Source organism: Brassica rapa, chromosome A08, assembly GCF_000309985.2.
Source record: "Brassica rapa cultivar Chiifu-401-42 chromosome A08, CAAS_Brap_v3.01, whole genome shotgun sequence".
NCBI lineage: Eukaryota > Viridiplantae > Streptophyta > Magnoliopsida > Brassicales > Brassicaceae > Brassica > Brassica rapa.
Genome location: NC_024802.2, coordinates 11,580,364 through 11,598,528, shown reverse-complemented (window position 1 = coordinate 11,598,528; position 18,165 = coordinate 11,580,364). Strand labels below are relative to the sequence as shown.

The window sequence follows — 18,165 nt, the reverse complement described above, 5'->3', positions numbered from 1 at the left end:
AGTTTTATTTTAGTAATTTCATTAATTATATTACTTTAACAATATATCACATCATTAATTATATTTACCGTAAAAGTAATAATGTAGATTTTTATTTATTAGTTAATCAATATTAACTTTGTGCAATTATAAAAAAAATAAAAATGTAAGATAACCGAGTTTTGCATATGGTTAATAGTTTGGTTTAATATGTTTTACTAAAACTTTCTTTTGTCTTAGTTCCAATTGGTGAAAAATTACATAGCAAAACACATAATTCAAAGGCATAGTTTATATGAACAAGATAATAATTTAAATCAAAATAATTAAAAAGTATTACATTTATTATCACTTAATATTTCACTTCATATAACTATTTTATTAAATAAAAAATTCTTTCTATTTTTCTTATTTTTGCCAAATATATAGAAAGAGTTTCCTTTTTAATCTATTTGCAAAATCAGTTAAGTATGGACATTCGGATACTCATTGAGGTACAAGTTGTTTCTTTCGGGATTAATTTTTTTGGATTTTTAAATTAGGCGCCACTTGGATATTATAAATTTATGTATGATGCTTGAGTTGGATCCTCTCGGGTCTGAATGATTTTGATTTTGATGTGTAGAAATATAAAAATATTTAATTAACCAATGTATCTGAAAAGAGTGTATATTTGTACCAAAAATAATCTTGTTACCCGATTCAATCCAAATATTTTGAATACAATTAGTTATACGACGACACATCTTAAATATATAACACTAATGATAAAATAACAAATAATTTATAAAACCGTAAAAATTAACACCCGCACGGGCGTGCGGGTCAATCTCTAGTTAGTAGTTATTAAGTATAACTTAGTTAATTTTTCTTTATTTTTTGAAATACTCGAGATTTTTTCAAATTCTTATGAAATTTGGTGAGATGAAACTTGTTCGCCGGTTCTGTTCACCGGCTTAGGTCTCCCGTGGATCGGGTACCAGTTCCGACAACGGCGTCTTCTTCAGAGTCGATTGATCAGCTTTTGGCTCCGACGACGCACCAGCAGCTCTGGTGTAATCGTTGACTTCTGGCTCCGAGTCTCACCTTCTCCTCCGATGAGGACGTCGGCGTTTCTTCGGGGCTTTCCCGGCTTCAGTTTCTTCTTCGCTTCCTTGGTTCTCTTGTTCCAATCAACTTCCATGTCCACAATCGATTGCTTCTTCCTCCTTTGGTTAAGGTTGTTGCATCTTCAGACTTTCTTCAATCATTAAAGGTGTCTGTAGCTACATGTAGGAAAATCGATTGGTTGGAAGCGGTTGATTTTGATTTAAAAATTAATTTTGAAACGGAGAACTCTTGACTCGATCTTTTGGCATTTGTAGTGTTTCGACTGCTACGGTTTGCTCTCGGCTAGCGTCGATTGATGCTCACCGACTTATGGTATTACTGCGACAAAAGACTCGGTGTTGTGGCTTGGTTACTGCCAGAGTCATCTCAACGTTGTCTTCTCTTCGACGTCATGTTTCCGGTGTGTCCGGTGGATCAGTGGCGAGTTGTTCCGGCGATGACTCTCCAGTCGTGGTGTCGATGGTTCGATCAACACGTGTCTCTCGTTCGCTCCGTGTTCAACATGTGTTGTGTGTTTAACATGTGTTGCGTGTTGTAGATCGAGTCATCGACTCTTTTGATTTTGGGCCTTTATGCCTCTTTTTGTCTTGTTGTTTTAGTTTGGCTCGGTTTCTTAGGCCATTTTCTTGTAAACTTGGTTTCATGCTAGTAATATATTTCCAGTTAAAAAGAAAAACAATTTGAGACTACAGTTCGTTTCTTTTTTTTTTCCATCTGAAAATATTCATTCATCTTGAAGAGTACAACCATTGTTACAAACTAAAGCCCACAGAACAGGCAACTAGAACAGTTTATATGATCAAGGAGCAAGAACACACACATACATTACTTCGAAAGAAAATTCCGAACCCCCCATGATAGTAGTACACTAAGCTTGCAATAGCTTCTGAACGAGATTTATCGTTGTCGCCTTCGAACGACCGAACAATAACATCAAACTCTACAACACCGAGAGCACACCTTTCCAACTAACGAAACCAGACTTTATAACCCGGCAAGATAGATCCACTCTAGGACCACTACAGTTCGTTTCTTTCTGTTATGAGATATTTTGTAAGATTTTTTTCATTTATTATTTTCTTATTTTGTTATCGTAAATTATCCTGAGATAGTTTTTATGTTTGTGTTCTTTTGGAACTGAAAACGTGATTTACGTGGACCACTTTGATTAATTGGCTCAGGTTGATAAATACTCAATTCGGATAAACTATAATCTGACTAGAATCAAAATAACCACACAACAAACCTAAAACGTGGACTAAACAAACCCAAGTTTTCCCTTTGAATGTTCCAATCTGAACACACATTTTTCTAACAAATGAAATCAGATAAAGTTTGGACATTTCGCATTGAAGGACGCGAGGAGAAAAACTTCCCTTGATACATTCTACGTTTCCCTAGTCTAACTGCATAACATTCCTATATATATATATAACAATCATAAAATTCCTATCCCTTATATATTAATTGAGGAACATTTGAAAAGATGTAACCTCAATTTTGTATTAATTAAAAGAGGCCCCAATGCATAGGTGGCACTCAATTAGGTAGTCAATTACATTCAATTGAAAAATAAGTAGGTCCACATTCGATTTGTATATGTTGTTAGATACATAAGTTGGTCAAACTATATGATATAATGATATGATATGATATTTTCTTTCCTTAAATAAAACCTACGGAATTACCATAAATGACTAATATATATATGACAATTAATGAGTTTAATAATAAAGATTTGATAACAATGTATATCTCCTTCATCATTTTTTGTTTAATTTTATATTATTAAAATAAATTAAACAATCAAATTAGCTATAAAAATAAAATTTAGATTTTTTCGTATATGTTATATTTTAAATTTTTAAAAACGACAATAAATGACTAAAACTATTAAAATTATTATGTTAAAAATTAATGATCAATGGTTTAACATTTTTATTATAAGAAGATACACATGATTTTAAAACCATGTGAGTAAAAAATATCATTTAATAATAAATATATATATATATATATTAAACACTATATACCATAAGATTACATAAATATTTTAATATTAAAACTTTCAATGAATTTTCAAGAACATTTATAAATTATAAACTTATTAAAGATTTCAGATTAAAAATTTTGTTATCGATGATTTAAATATTTTGTTATAAAACGATATGAACGATCATAGAACCGTATGATTATAAATTCTTATTTAATAAATAACTATACAAAATATACTATTTCTAGAAAAATAGGTTGGTCCATCTTAACTTATATTACACTTTTTATTAAACTAACTATCGAATTGATAAATAACGTACCAAAAAATGTTTTGCACTTTCCTTAAATAAAAGCTACGAAATTACCTAATATGATTAACGTATATGTGAAAATTAATTATAATGAATAATAAATATTTGATAACAATTTTTGTATCTTAGTTCTTTTTTTAATTTTATATTATTAAAATATATTTAAAAAGCACATTAAATATATAATAAAAACATTTTTAATTTTTCTTATATGTTATATTTTGAATTTTTCAAAACGTCTATAAATTATTAGAAATTTGAAGATCCCCACTCTGAAAATTTTGTGATCAATAGATTATTTTTTTTGTCATAATAAGTTACAAATGATCATAAAATTGTATTAATATGAACTTTTATTTAATATTATAAGAAGATACACATTATTTTAAAACCATATGAGTAAAAAATATCATTTAATAATAAAACATATATATATATATAGATTATACTATATACCATAAGATTACATAAATATTTTAATATTAAAACTTTCAATGAATTTTCAAAAACATTTATAAATTATAAACTTATTAAAGATTTCACATTGAAAATTTTGTTATCGATGATTTAAATATTCAGTTATAAAATGATATGAATAATCATAGAATTGTATGATTATAAATTCTCATTTAATAAATGACTATATAAAACATACTATTCTTAGAAAAATAGGTTGGTCCATCTTGACTTACATTATATTTTTTATTAAACTAACTATCGAATTGATAAATAATCTACCAAATTTTTTTTTGCACTTTCCTTAATTAGAAGCTACGAAATTACATAATATGATTAACGTATATATGAAAATTAATTATTATGAATAATAAATATTTGATAACAATTTTGGTATCTTAGTTCTTTTTTTTTTAATTTTATATTATTGAAAGATATTAAAAATCACATTAAATATATAATAAAAACATTTATATTTTTTCTTATATGTTATATTTGAATTTTTCAAAACGTCTATATATTATTAGAAATTTGAATATTCCCACTCTGAAAATTTTGTGATCAATAGATTATTTTTTTGTTATAATAAGTTACAAATGATTTATGAATTTTTATTTAATAAATATTCAAACTAAATAATATATATATATAAACACTAATGATTTAAAGCAACAAGATTGGCTGATCAATTTAGTCGTCCAGTTGAAATCTTTCAAAAGTATGTGAAAGACTAAAGTCAAAGTAAATATGAATTTAGAATAGTAGTTATATTTTACTAACCAAATACCGAAAAAACCGAACCGAACCGAAACCAACCCGATATCCGGATTGAACACCCGTAATCCAAATGAAGCCAAACTATTGTTTCATTCTCCAAAATATAATAAAAATAATAACTTAATCCTGCGCAAGGCGCGGGTCTTATCCTAGTATACAGTATATAACAATCATAAAAGATATAATTCATACAGTATATAACAATCATAAAAGATATAATTCAGGAGTCCATAAATGTCATATTTCTTATTTCACACCTTGATTCCACTATTTACCTTTGTACAATCATTTGTCCTTAGCTTCTTAAAAACCTTCTTCTAGTTTGAAATCAGAGTATGCAATTCCTCTGGCAGTCCGAGCTGTGCCATTTATAATCAAACCAACGGCAAGGTTACGGGTTAGTCAACTTATGTACAAGCAGGTTAACATCGTTTTGGGTTCAATACTCAACCCAACGATTAGCAACTCTTCCAACAATCAACGGTTCATAACAGCGTTCCTAATCAGTCCCATTGGTCTTCTAACCTTGCTGCATTGTTTGACTTGGTTTTGTTTCATGCGTAGATTTCACAACACTCGGATAGTCAAATTTGTCAAGCACTTGATGTGCTACGGAAATTTCAGTTGTTTTAGTCTAGTTCATTAGGTCTTTGTCTGGCCAATACCTAATGTTGTGTGAACATAACAAAAAAGACGTAAACAAATATGATCTTATCGAACCTTAGCAACTGCGCATGGTAAGTGGAAGTAACTTCCTATCATCAGAAAGCTTCACCATCACAATTTTCTTCTGCATTTCAAGAAACATAAAAAATAAAGTTTAGTCAAAGATCTAAAAGCAGAAAGAATAAAGTTGGTATTGGATACCAGTTGCAGTATATCATTGGTGGTTTGCAACATAGGAAAGCTGGACTTTTTGAAGATTTTCAGATCTTATGTCGACTTAATGTTCTGTGTTTTGATCCCACATTCTCTCATCAACCTTTGGAACACCAAGAATCATGCCAAAAGACAGATCAGAGAGAAGACAACAACATATTGAAGATTAAAAAGCTATTATTGGACTAATCTGTTATTATACTAAAGGAAAGAGAAAGAGTATTAGCTAATCATACCTCTAAAGAAAGTGTCCAGATGCATGAAAACAACCAAAAGAACGATAGATAATTAACTTGTAAATCATCATGTCCAGATGAAGAATCAGGCTCATGCATAGGCTCAAACCATCTTTTTTCATTCTTTCTTCTGCAGGGTTGTGCTATCAAATGCTGAAGTACTTGAAGAAGAAGAAGAAGAAGAAGTATCAGTTCTGCTTTTATTGAACCTGATGACTCGCCTCCCTCCGATCTCCTCTAGTTCTATCTCGGTTACAACAAAATCCTGTCTGCAATTTGGGCAAGATACCGTCTCATTAAGATAAGCACTGTCACTTTCAAATTGACAATATGTGTTGCATCTATCGCACTTTGTCCAAAAGGTACCGGCTTTCACATAATTCCATGAAAAATCTGGCTCACGCTTATATTGGGCCTTATTCCATGTAAAACCAGGCTCAGGCTCAGGCTCAGTCTCAGGGTCAGACTCAGACTCATAATCATACTCATGTTTCGGCTTATTCCATGAAAAGTCTGTCTTGTGTCGCTTTGGTTCTTTCTGGTACATTCCACTCTCCATATCTGTTGGTTTCCTCTTCAGATCATAAGAAAATCTCTGAGCCTTATCAGACAACAGACACCAACCTTCTGAGATCAGCTTAAACGCCTCGGTTGCGCCAGTAAACTTGTTCTTGTCAGGATGAAGCAAAAGAGCTAACTTCTTGTACTGTCTTTTCAAATCTTCATCAGTAACCGAAGGATCAACACCAAGAACTCCATACCAATCAGCTTCTCCTTTTCTGTTGATCTTGTCTGATGCAGAGATGTAGACATCGATCATCATCGACACTTGTTTCAATCCATCGAGCTTTGGATACAAATTCTCAGCCTTGTTGACGAATTTCTTGGCGCCTACGTAATCGTTCTCTGAGATTTTCTTCTCGGCAATACCTATTGATTTTATAGCTTTGTCCTTGTTACTTTCCATGTAACTTGATGATCCCAAATACTACCAATGTTTCTTACAGATCACGGAACTGTGCAATCGTTAGCCCTAAATCTCGTTTTGGTTGATCCCCAAGTAACTAGCCTTAAAACCCTAGAGACGAGCTGCGAGAGGGTGAAGAAGAGAGGGGGAGTAATAGGGACACGAGAATTATTTCTCTCTTTATATAATTGATTTTCTGTTTTTCCTTTTGTTTTCCTTCTACAAAAAGGATAATTATAATTTAGTGAAATCTATTTTTCTAACCTTTTAAAAAAAAAACTTATTAACATTAGAAGATGAATAATTTAGTTATGGTATAAACTGATCATAAGTCTGTATTTTGTGTGTGTTTATTAGCTCCCCCTCTCTCATTGTGTTGTTGGCCTTGTTGATGATGCTGTCAGGATTGCTATTACCATTTATGTTAATGTTGCTAAGCCACAGTAATTCGTACACAAAAGACAAGCTTATTCAAGTGGCCATTGTTTACAACTACTTTCGAGAAGGACTGGTTCAGAGAATGCCAAGGTAAGTATGTATAAGTGCTCTAGTTATTATTTGTTTTTCATTTTCTTTGAGTTGTTTAAACTGTGATTCGTTCAGAGTTTCAGACTGTGGAAAGTTGGTTGTGTAATGACGAATTTTTGCAGGCCCTTTCATGTGGTTAACAACTACTACACACACTGGGAGGTGATGAGCCAACCATCAACAGTCACGAAAATAGATATGCTGCTCCTGCCTTTGTTTAGCCAAGGAGGTTCAGTTTCATAAACCCTTTGTTTTGGTTAAACAGAGTAAAGAAGTCGTATTGCTATGTCTATAGTACTATTATACCAGATTAAATTGTGGACCAACCACCATAGTAAGTAGTAACTAATCCTAAACCCCTCATGTAATCCCTGCTCTGCACGTTACAAGTTGGAGATTTTCTTTACTCTTATTGGATCCATCTCGTAACCTCTTCTGTGAGATTACACGAGAAGCTTTACCCACTGGCTGTTCTCTAATAAGTACATTCTGTGATCACAAACGGCAATTCATGTGAGACATCATATATCATCCCTTTAATGTACTTTAATCCATTCCTGTAGGATATGGGTTTATCAGATACATACAACTAATGATTGATTATCTCTGCTAATCTCTAGCTAAAATCTACCACTTTCTTAGCAGAACCATATATACAGATTCTAAACAACTTTTCAAGATTAAATAAAAGCTATCAAGAATTGAGAGAATGGAGAAAGAGATGTATTGGTTTGTATTAGTAAGATTATTCATTCTTGTTTCAACTTGAACACGTGAGACAACTAGTGATAAATGTAGCAACTTTGATTAATCAACTTCATCTAATACAAAAATATTACAAAAATTAGTTCAGCCAAAACATAAAAAAATCAGGATTCTTTAACTTCTGATCTCTTACTTCTTATCTCACACCAGTCCGTCCGCTTCTTGAAAAAAGCCTCTGTGCTTCATGAGTAGAGTTTAGATCTTCAAATCTAGAGTGTGGATGTCCTGTTGCCATCGGCTTCTTGAAATGCATGTCTGCCTCATGAGTAGAGTTTGGAGCATCACTTGTGCTTCCGCTTGTTGCTTGAGGCTTGGGGCGAGGAGGAGCAAATCTTATGAATGGCTTCCCGTTGACCATCTCAGGAAAGCTCTCTGTAGCCACGAAAAGTCCACGGCAGAATGGACAAGGCAAGGTCTTGTCAAGATGACCAGCTCTCACATGCTCAGAGTATGTCGAGCAATGAGTGCACATTGTCCAAAAGGTAACTTGTTGGCGAGGAGGAGCGAATCTGATGAATGGCTTCCCATTGACCATCTCTGGAAACTTCTCCGTCGCCACGAAAATCCCATGGCAGAATGGACAATGCGAGGTCTTGTCTAGACTATGAGCCCTCACATGTTCGGAGTACGTCAAGCAATGAGTGCACATTGTCCAAAACGTACTGCTAACTTTCTTCTTTTTCGATGAAGCTTCTTTTGCCTTGCCACCCACGTTACAAGAACCTGGCTCCTGCCGTGCCCTCTTTTCCGTTTTTTTTGGTTCACTCTTTTTCTCTTTAGCTTCTTTCCTTTTCCTCTTCTGATCATAGGCAACTCTCTTAGCCTTGTCAGATAAAAGAGACCAAGCATCTAAAACCAGCTTAAACGCGCCTTCCGCTCCATTAAACCTGTTCTTGTCTGGATGAAGCAAAAGTGCTAGCTTCTTGTACTGTTTTTTGACGGCTTCTTCATCGGCCAAAGGATCAACACCGAGAATCCCATACCAGTCTGATTCACTTCCGTTTGTCTTGTTCGACGCAGAGATGTAAACATCGACCATCGTTGAGATCTGTTCCAAACCATCGAGGGTTGGATACAAAGTCTTAGCTTTTTCAGCGAATCTCTTCGCTCCGTTGTAGTCGTTCTCTGAGAGTTTTTTCTCTGCAATTTTAATTGCTTTTGTAGCTTCTTCCTTATTACATTCCATGTCGTCTTCGTCGAGAGAGATAATAGGGTTTTAATCAGGTCTCGATGTTCTGTTTCTTGTATACAGAATCAAAGCGTTACTATGTGTCTAAACTTTGCAGAGAATCTCTGCTAATCAGAATAAGTAAACGGGAGATGAAGAAGAAGAAGATAAGATCGAGAACACTGTAATACGAGTTATAAATAGAAGAAGCAAGAGTCTAATATTTATAGAATGTGATTTTACGGAAAAAAAGGAAATTATTAATTAGTAGTGGCGATAGTAAAAAGGAAATCATCAATCAATTTTTTAGAATTATTTTTACGGTTTTTGTAAAATTTAGTAGAGTAGAAACATGTGAGTTAATAGTCGTAAGAAATATTTGACAGACAACCTTTTTTGTATCACTGTGTATACATTCACCAACCTGTGTATTAATATCTATATATTTATTCAAAATATAATAGAAATTAATTTGCATATAATTCACCAATTATTTGTGTTCAGTGAAAAAGAACAAAATCAACGATTAATTTTCATATAATTATACTTTCCAATCAAATTAATTTAGTTTAAATTTATACTAATAAAATTTTAAATTAAATTATTAATAAAATTAACTTAATTGTTTAAATTTAATTTATTGTAAACTTTTCATATTTTGTTAATAATATAATTTTATTTTATTAAAAAAATTTGTATATTTTTAGTAATTTAATTTTTTAAATAATAACTTGTAAGTCATTTAAAAAAAATAGTAGACATACTAAATATAAATAAGTTATGAATTAAATTTTATAAAGCTAAAATCTAAAAAAAAAAATTGAAAATTCAAATCAAAAATAAAAACCTCAAATCTAAATTATCATTTGTGTTTTTCAAAAATCTAAAATCTAATGCAAAAAAAATTAAAAATGAAAATCTAAAATTGAAAAGCCAAAAACCAAAATCTGAAAACTATATAAACAATCATGAACACTATCTTAGTTATAGTAAAAAGAAAATAATGAACATTTTGTAAGACTTTCCCAAAAAATCAGTAAATAACAATTATTTTTATGAAAATAATGTTTTCCATTTTGTTAAAACATTTAAATACACATATACAGTAGAAATTATTTTATATTTTATAAACTAATAAAGTGATTAATCAGTACAATTTAACATAGCAACAAAATCATAATTATTTTTTGGAAATTAACTATAAATATATGGTCCCACTAATATAATAAAATAGTAAATGATATATATTCCATCCATTTTATAATAAGAAATACTTGTGAGAACACTGTTTTAACTATATTATATTTCCAGTTAAAAAACATTTTTGTTCTTCTGATAATTTTGGAGATAATATATTGGCTCCTGAATTTGTAATTTTTTTTTACTATTTCCAGTAAAAAATTAGGTTTATGCAATATGGGTCTGTCCGATGAAGTTTCCCCTTTACACCAACAGATGGCAAATTATTCTCCCCGAAGAAGAAGCTTTGTTTGTGTTACGTTTCTTCTTTTATTTTGAGCATTCCGATCCATTGCCAATCGTACAATTTTACAAAGAACACGAAGTATGCGAATGAAGTATGCTATATCAAAAAAAAGGTATGCTATATCGGGTTTTGATCTGAAAATTTTGAAAATAGGAACACCATGCATATCCAAAACATTACAAATAGTTTCAATTTCAAACCTGAAAAAAAAAAATCGATACTAAACATTTTCTGCTAAAATACTATCGAAAACATATATTAGGTCAAGGACTAAATCTTTCTAGTTCGGTTCAGATATGAAACAAAGAATATTGTTGCATTTGTGAGTGCACATTTCGTTAGAAATCACCATTCCAAACTACAAAAGAAGTTTGCGAAGGAAGTCTGCTTATGAAATTTGTTGCATTAGATTCATATATGAAAATTTTGAAGATATGAAAATTGTGTTTGTAGCTAGAATTTTATAGATAACAACATAATAACAAAAACAAAATTCACCTTTCAGTTTGAATTATATTAAACACAAAAGCACATCTAAATACACATTTTACCTTTTTGGGAGAAGACTAAAAATATGAAAAACATAAACAATATAAATAATCATAAATACATGAGAACAAATTGAAGAATTGATCTTAAGTTTGATATCTTCAAGTTGAGTCTGGAGACTTTAACAAAAAAAAAAAAAAACTTTAAATTCTGTTAACTTGTTTTAAAAAGAAAATATGCAAATTTTAATTTATATAACGAGAAAAAAAAATCAAATTAGGTTAAAAATTTGACATCTTAGACTTCTTAAAAAAAGTCAAACAGTTAAGATTCATCTACAATATCCAAACAATACATTGTAGGTCTTGCTGGTTTTCTTAACTGCCCGTGGAATTTGCTCGGTTGCAATGAAAGTCTTACCACACGTTGGACATAGTACGGTCCTGTTAAGATAAGAATCCCTCCAATATTCGCATCGTGTCTTACACTCACTGCACATTGTCCAAAACAGATTTGAAGGCGCATCCTTAGCCTTTGCACTTGGTGGTGGTTTCTTCTTCACCCTCCTTTCATCATAGAGGTATCTCTCATCCCTGTCAGATAACAGAGACCAAGCATGTAAAACCAGCTTAAACGCGCCTTCCGCTCCATTAAATCTGTTCTTGTCCGGATGAAGCAAAAGGGCTAAGTTCTTGTACTGCCTCTTCACTGTTTCATCATCAGCCTTAGAATCAACACCAAGAACTCCGTACCAATCAGTTTCTATTCCTCCACTAATCTTGATTTCTGCAGAGGTATAAACATTGATCATCATCAACACTTGGTTCAAGCCATCAAGATCCGCGTATAAACTCTGAGCCTTGTTAACAAATTTCTTGGCTCCAACGTAATCATTCTCTGAAAGTTTCTTCTCAGCAATATCCAATGCCCTTTTCGCTTCATCCTTATCCATGTTGTTGAGAGTTTATACTTAGTTCCCTGGAAACGTTTCCGAACCAAAAAATAGCATCAGGGAATGTTTACATATATTAAACAAAATCACTAGCAAATTAAACAGATTTTCAACGGACGAATTTGATTAGGGTTTTGTTTTGTGATATCTAAGAATGAATTTAAAACACCAAAGCTTTACCTTGTAACAAAGAATAGCTAGATAACAAAAATAAGAACTAAAGATCTATTCTTATGTGCTTGATCTCTATCTCTTGTTCGGATGATTCAATCAATAGATGAATTGCTTCTCCTTTATATAATAAAAAAGCTACGTGCTCCTGATATTATAAGGTTTGTGATTTTATTCTCCTAATCCCGTCAGTCTTCGTACACTCTTTTGCCGACTTGATAAGAGGAAATATCAAGAAGAAAAAAAAGTAAAAAGGAAATATCAAGGCATAGCTTTCCACCAATAAAGGTACAACAGAAATACCGTATTATTAAAAAGCCAATGTGTTTATAACCACACAAACTAGAAAACGTGACAAATCAAATTCAAAATAAAAAAAATATATAGAAAAGGAATTAAAACCACCTTCTCCGATGTCGGTCTCGTAAATCATAAACACTTTTCACCGAGATTTCTGGTATGGTGGTGGTTTCTGCATCCCAGCGTTTGATCATAAGCGGTTCTACTAACCTTTGTCAGATAACAGACGCCTAGCTTCTAAAACCAAATTAAACGCACCTTCCGCGCCTTTATACTTGTTCCTGTCAGGATGAACCAAAAGAGCTAACTTACTGTACTGCTTCTTCAGAGTTTCATCATCAGCCAAAGGATCAACACCAAGAACTCTGTAGCAATCAGCTTCTCTTCCTCCAGTGATCATCACCGACACTTGTTTCAGTCCATCAAGATTCGGATACAAATTCTGAGCCTTGTTGACGAATTTCTTGGCTCCTACGTAATCACTCTCTGAAATTTTCTTCTCGGCAATATCCATTGCCCTTTTCGCTTCAACCTTATTACACACTCCATGTCGTTTTGCTCAGTTCTTAGTATCTTGTTCGCTCAAAGTTTCCGCACCTATAACAAAAACAGAGGAGAGAACGAAATAGGCAGCAATGAAGTCGGTCAACGAAAATTATCTATCGACTTGGATGCAGGGGCGAAGCCACCTTGTACACTATGGGTGCACATGCACCCGCAATTATATCTATGTTTTCGATTTTGTAAGGTAAAACAATAAAAATTTGGTAGAGCAGATGGTAAAATTAAGATTGTGCACCCCCTCTTAACTCAGGTTCGAATCTTTTATATGTCTTCTTTTCTTTTATGATAATTAGTGCACCCACAAGAAAAAATTCCTACCTTCGCCCCTGCTTGGATGTCCAACTTAAACAGACTCATACCTTTGCAACTTAACATAGAAAATTTAAGCAAAAAAAAAAGGAAGAAAACTTAACATAAAGATGGCGACTTAGAGAGGAAAAGCCAGAGACAGAGGAAAACTTAAAAAAAAGAAGAAAACTACACATTTTAATAATAAATTTACAATACCAAAAATAGCTCTACTTTAATACATAAGTTATACAAAAAACTTATTATCTGTATAATTGTTATCAAATTATTTTATGTTATTTAATGTTTTTATCTTTCATGCTTACATATATTTTTAATATTTTAGTTAATTTATATTTAGTCTTTAATATGTTATTTATTATTTTGGTTTTAAATTTATTATTTTGATAATATTTGTGATTTTAAAGATTAAATAATTTGATTTTCATAGTGTATAAATACAAATTAATTTATTTCAGTTAGAAATATGATTGTTTAATATTTAATATATAAAAAATATTTAGCTTACATTTTATTACATATATTTTCAATAAAATTTAATCTTAGCTTTAATTTTTAATAATGTTGATTTGGATCAATATTTGAAATAAACAATAGAGAATGTGGCTGTAATATAACTGATTAAATCATAACCTAAATATAAGATAAACCTAATTATGATATTACTAATAGATATTGGTTATGTCTATTGTTAACATCAGTTTATTAATTATTTATCCTAAATATGATGATAATATATTGATATATATATAGGTTTAATAAAATTTTAAACACTAATATTACTTAAACTAATTATTTATCCTAAAATAAATAAAAATCAGAGAACGTGGATATAATATAACCGATTAAAATCATAAACTATAAGATAAACTTAATTATGACATTATTGGTAGAATTAGTTAATATCTATTGTTAATGTCAATTTATTAATTAATTATCCCAAATATTACAATAAATATAGATATTAAATAAAAATTATGATATTATTGGTAGAACGCACTATTTTCATTTTTGTAGACAGAAAATTAATCAAATTTGTAACTCAATTTCTAAAATATGGGATTTTTGTTGATGTAGCTTTAAATTTTGAGTTAACAATTTTATAAGAGGTCCAAGTTAAAGTTGTAACTTAATTACAACACATCTTAAATAAAACCTAAAATTAAAAAATAAAATTTAATGCATGATTGGTAACTTTTTGAGTTACAAGCCTAACTCAAAATTAATCAAATGTAACTCATGTCACCGATCAAAGCCATCTTCTCCAAGGATATTGTGTTGTCTCTTGGATTAAGATTGGTTAAATCTATTCCAACTACATTATGTATTTTACCATATTTACGGGCATCAAATGTTTATATACACATCTTACCCGCACCGCAGTTAATTAAAAACAAAAATATCTACATATGTTTTTGTTATTATTAGGATCGCACCGCAATTTTCGCAGGTATCCCGCATGTTGTCATCCGAATCTTCAATATTCATTAGAGAAAAAAAAATAAATACATTTTTCCGGTCAAATAAAGAAATATTTTTATTATCAGATGACTATTCCGTGTTTATATACATATTATAAATATTTATAAAATAACCAAATTATAACTGGCTAATTTATTTTTTCAACAATTATTCTTGTGATCTTTGAAATGTCCAGGTGGCCTCCTAACATTACTTGTCCAGCTTCTATCTCGAACAAGTCCCATGCACCATGTGTCAGTCAAACACTGGACTTCCATAGGATCATGAACCCCATGCTTCCACATAAGCTTTGAATTTTAATTATTCTAAAAATAAGAAATATTTTATTTCTAAATAATTGTAAGTAAAAACCCTAAATATTACAAATAGTTTAATTTGTTATTTATATATGTATAATTGATTATATTCATAGTTATATATTTTTAAAATGCACAATATTTATAAAGTAACTATTTTAAAACTAATTCTTATCTATCTATACTATTACTTGGGAAATAAATTTGATTACTTGTCATATTTTCCATGATTTTAGTTATTTGTTTACTTGTCATCAGTTTCTCTGATTTTATTTAAAATATTGATCAAATACATATTATCAAAAAGTTTATATATAAGTATACTAATATATCTGAATTAATCGGATTTTTTTGGTTCATTCGATTTGATCGCTTAATATGCTGAACCATATCTATATACTGCAATTTTTTTTAAATAACATCCATTCAATTTATTCGATACTACCAAATCCAGATGATTTTCTCTATTTCAATTTGGTTTGGTTTTAAATGGTTCAATTTTACCGGATTGAACACTTCTACACTATCATTATTTTGTTGATGTTTTATAGTTGTGAATTTATAAAATCCTTTCAGTGCCAGTGATTTCCTTTCAGTCCAAATATAATATATATGTGTTTAATTTCAAATACAAATTTTGTAATTTAGTTATTACTATAGAAAATATTTTGATCCGAAATCTACATCACATAAATAAAACTATGAAACAAAAGAACATAATTTAATGCATTGATTATCAAAATTAGTATTGAAGTTTTATGATCTATAATAATATAAAATTTCTATCAAAATTAATTATTATTTTTCGTAAAAATAAACATTAGAACTAAAAATGTATTTGGTATATATATTAATCTGCACAAGTTGTGGGACATCAACTAGTTAAACAAGTATACTAATCTTACTTTTGAGAAAAATCAACTTAAAGATTTTCAGATTTGTAGATAATTTTTGTTATTTTAGAAAAATAAAACAAAAAAAATTAATAATAAATTTTTTAAAATATTAATAATGACATTAGATAATTAATTTAATTTATTGATAATTATCAATGTTAGCGTAATATTAACCCATAAAAACTGATTTATTAAACAATATTACAAAAAAATTAATTGTATGTACATGATACTTGACAAACATTATAATCAACCACTCATATTAAGACACATGTGACTTCAAACATTCAAAATAAAAACATAGAAAAAGGAAAATTATTTAAAATCACCTTCTCTCCGATGTCGGTCTCGTTAATCATAAACACTTCTTCTCAACGAGAATTTCTGATTTTGTAAACCCTAATTCTCTCCGCCGATTCAATCTCGCCACATTTGTCCCGTGAAGAATGGTAAGTCACTCTCCTCCTTTTTCGTTTCCTGATCCGATTCTAGAGTCAATTTCACGGCTTAGATCCGAATCTGGATGACTTTGACACACCAGACGATTCAAAAAAACAAAACAAAACTCGAACATATGTTTCTTTGTGGAGCATTGTCTATACATATTTGAATATTCTTCTCTAATCGTTTTCAGGTGGAGAATTCAGTAAAACCATCCTCAAAAGAAGACACATTGGCATCTTCTAGACCAATGGCGGCTAGAAACCTAAGAGGTGTTGGTGATCTTGCAGATGACTTATCTCGTTTTAATGATGCTGAGGTAAATAAATAGTATAAGTTTAATCGTTACATTCTCTCAACCCTTTTTTAAGCAGGGTGTATAGTTTGTTTTATGTGCAAGTTTTATCTGAATTTGAATCATATCTATTGGTTTTCTTAGTCTCTGTAAAGTAAACACAACAATTGGTTCCTGGAATGTGGCAAACCACGCCTATTTTTACACATGTAAGTCCCATCACGTCGTTGGTTCCAACCATATAAACGTAGACAAAACTGATTCTCTTGTGTTTTGTCTTCTGCTTTCTGCTGTGTCTATTGTTCGGTTTTATGTATGTGAAAGCTAGTTTTATGTACTTTTTGTTCTGACTTTTTATGGTTTATTGCTGCTCATCAGGTTGCTAGTTATCTAAATACTACAAAAGAATCACTCCTGATGAAGATAGCATGGGAGCTGATGAACCCTGAGTACAAAAATGTATTTTTGCTTTCATCCTGTCTTCCCATCTTCTTGATTTCTGCTAACTGTTAAGTTGACGTTCTTGTTAATGATACTTAACATTTTCTATTGATTATCAGGGAACGCAGAGGAAACCTACTACTACAGTGAAAAAGAAAGATCCTATTAGTAAGACTACTGCTGCTCCTAGTAAGAAAACTTCTGCAACCACAACCCAAAGCAATGCAGAAAGTGAAAAGAAAAAGGTCAGTGCTACTATTCCTCCAGCTCGTTTCCTGTTATAGTTTGAGATATCTTTGGATCTTCTTTAGTTTTTCATCTGTAGCTAAATTTATTGTGTCTTTCTTGTCTACAGAGACTGAGTCCATATATCAATTTGGATGTCTTGGATAAGCTATTTGAAGATGATGTAAGTTTTACCCATGTTTCTTTACTGATTAAGCCTCTTGTTTCTTTGTATAGTCTTTTACGTGTATTCACATCTGTGTAGGAGAACTCTCCAAAGAGGACTAAGTTGGAGGAACCAGTCGTTGTTGGTGACAAAATGGAAAATTTTCAGGAAAGCAGTGAAGAATGCCTTTTGGAACCTGAGGGTTCTGAAGAAGATGAACCAGTTTTGAACGAGAATTACAGTAATGAAGATGCTAATGGAGGATATGGAGATGCTGATCTTGAATATGAAGATCAAGATGAAGATAATGAAGATATAATTTGGTGATCTCATCATACATTGTGAAGTTATCTCAACATGGCTTATTCAACAACATGAATGTTTTTTTTTTGTCAAAATCTCTACATGTCTTATTCAGATTTATTATTTTCCTATCTAATAAATGAAAGCCTTCACATTGATCTGCTAATTCACACTCTAT

The 18,165-nt window shown here is 30.9% G+C and overlaps 5 protein-coding genes across 8 annotated transcripts; 1 reads left to right on the top strand and 4 right to left on the bottom strand.

The window, feature by feature from the left end:
* Nucleotides 1-5,260: 5,260 nt before the first annotated feature.
* LOC103834328 (dnaJ homolog subfamily C member 14-like) lies at nt 5,261-11,370 on the bottom strand. The gene is made up of 2 exons (XM_033277362.1): nt 11,147-11,370; nt 5,261-9,818 (listed from the first exon to the last, which is right to left on the bottom strand). Exon 2 carries the CDS (start codon nt 9,187-9,189, stop codon nt 8,140-8,142), a length of 1,050 nt encoding a protein of 349 aa, XP_033133253.1. The 5' UTR covers nt 9,190-9,818; nt 11,147-11,370; the 3' UTR covers nt 5,261-8,139.
* Nucleotides 5,862-6,710, bottom strand: LOC103834125 (chaperone protein DnaJ). Its single transcript, XM_033278065.1, has one exon. It carries the CDS (start codon nt 6,708-6,710, stop codon nt 5,862-5,864), a length of 849 nt encoding a protein of 282 aa, XP_033133956.1.
* A 59-nt stretch (nt 11,371-11,429) lies between the features above and the next one.
* Nucleotides 11,430-12,968, bottom strand: LOC103834126 (dnaJ homolog subfamily B member 12-like). Of its 2 annotated transcripts, XM_033277363.1 has the most exons (3): nt 12,828-12,968; nt 12,675-12,741; nt 11,430-12,124 (listed from the first exon to the last, which is right to left on the bottom strand). In XM_033277363.1, the coding sequence occupies exon 3, from the start codon at nt 12,096-12,098 to the stop codon at nt 11,478-11,480; it is 621 nt and encodes a 206-aa protein (XP_033133254.1). In that variant the 5' UTR covers nt 12,099-12,124; nt 12,675-12,741; nt 12,828-12,968; the 3' UTR covers nt 11,430-11,477. The 2 variants fall into 2 exon arrangements, with proteins under 2 accessions (XP_033133254.1, XP_009108433.1); XM_009110185.3 differs by lacking the exons at nt 12,675-12,741; nt 12,828-12,968 and adding an exon at nt 12,279-12,391.
* On the bottom strand, nt 12,718-13,139 carry LOC117127322 (dnaJ protein homolog 1-like). Its single transcript, XM_033277365.1, has one exon. The coding sequence runs from the start codon at nt 13,081-13,083 to the stop codon at nt 12,775-12,777; it is 309 nt and encodes a 102-aa protein (XP_033133256.1). The 5' UTR covers nt 13,084-13,139; the 3' UTR covers nt 12,718-12,774.
* A 2,343-nt stretch (nt 13,140-15,482) lies between these two features.
* On the top strand, nt 15,483-18,145 carry LOC103834127 (uncharacterized protein DDB_G0290587). 3 transcript variants are annotated; one of them, XM_033277364.1, is made up of 7 exons: nt 15,483-16,565; nt 16,751-16,876; nt 17,231-17,311; nt 17,413-17,538; nt 17,649-17,702; nt 17,784-17,860; nt 17,894-18,145. In XM_033277364.1, the coding sequence occupies exons 1-7, from the start codon at nt 16,563-16,565 to the stop codon at nt 18,009-18,011; spliced, it is 585 nt and encodes a 194-aa protein (XP_033133255.1). In that variant the 5' UTR covers nt 15,483-16,562; the 3' UTR covers nt 18,012-18,145. The 3 variants fall into 3 exon arrangements, with proteins under 3 accessions (XP_033133255.1, XP_009108435.1, XP_009108434.1); XM_009110187.3 differs by adding an exon at nt 16,997-17,061 and having other exon boundaries at nt 17,784-18,145; XM_009110186.3 differs by having other exon boundaries at nt 15,488-16,565; nt 17,784-18,145.
* Nucleotides 18,146-18,165: the final 20 nt, after the last annotated feature.

Excerpts from the sequence above, each read along its gene's own strand:
- LOC103834126 (XM_033277363.1), bottom strand. The coding sequence starts at position 12,098 with ATGGATAAGGATGAAGCGAAAAGGGCATTGGATATTGCTGAGAAGAAA.
- LOC117127322 (XM_033277365.1), bottom strand. The coding sequence starts at position 13,083 with ATGGATATTGCCGAGAAGAAAATTTCAGAGAGTGATTACGTAGGAGCC.
- LOC103834127 (XM_009110186.3), top strand. Across the intron at positions 16,877-17,230 it reads CTCGTTTTAATGATGCTGAG|GTTGCTAGTTATCTAAATAC; the intron begins GTAAATAAATAG and ends GCTGCTCATCAG. Across the intron at positions 17,312-17,412 it reads TGAACCCTGAGTACAAAAAT|GGAACGCAGAGGAAACCTAC; the intron begins GTATTTTTGCTT and ends ATTGATTATCAG.
- LOC103834125 (XM_033278065.1), bottom strand. The coding sequence starts at position 6,710 with ATGGAAAGTAACAAGGACAAAGCTATAAAATCAATAGGTATTGCCGAG.
- LOC103834328 (XM_033277362.1), bottom strand. The coding sequence starts at position 9,189 with ATGGAATGTAATAAGGAAGAAGCTACAAAAGCAATTAAAATTGCAGAG.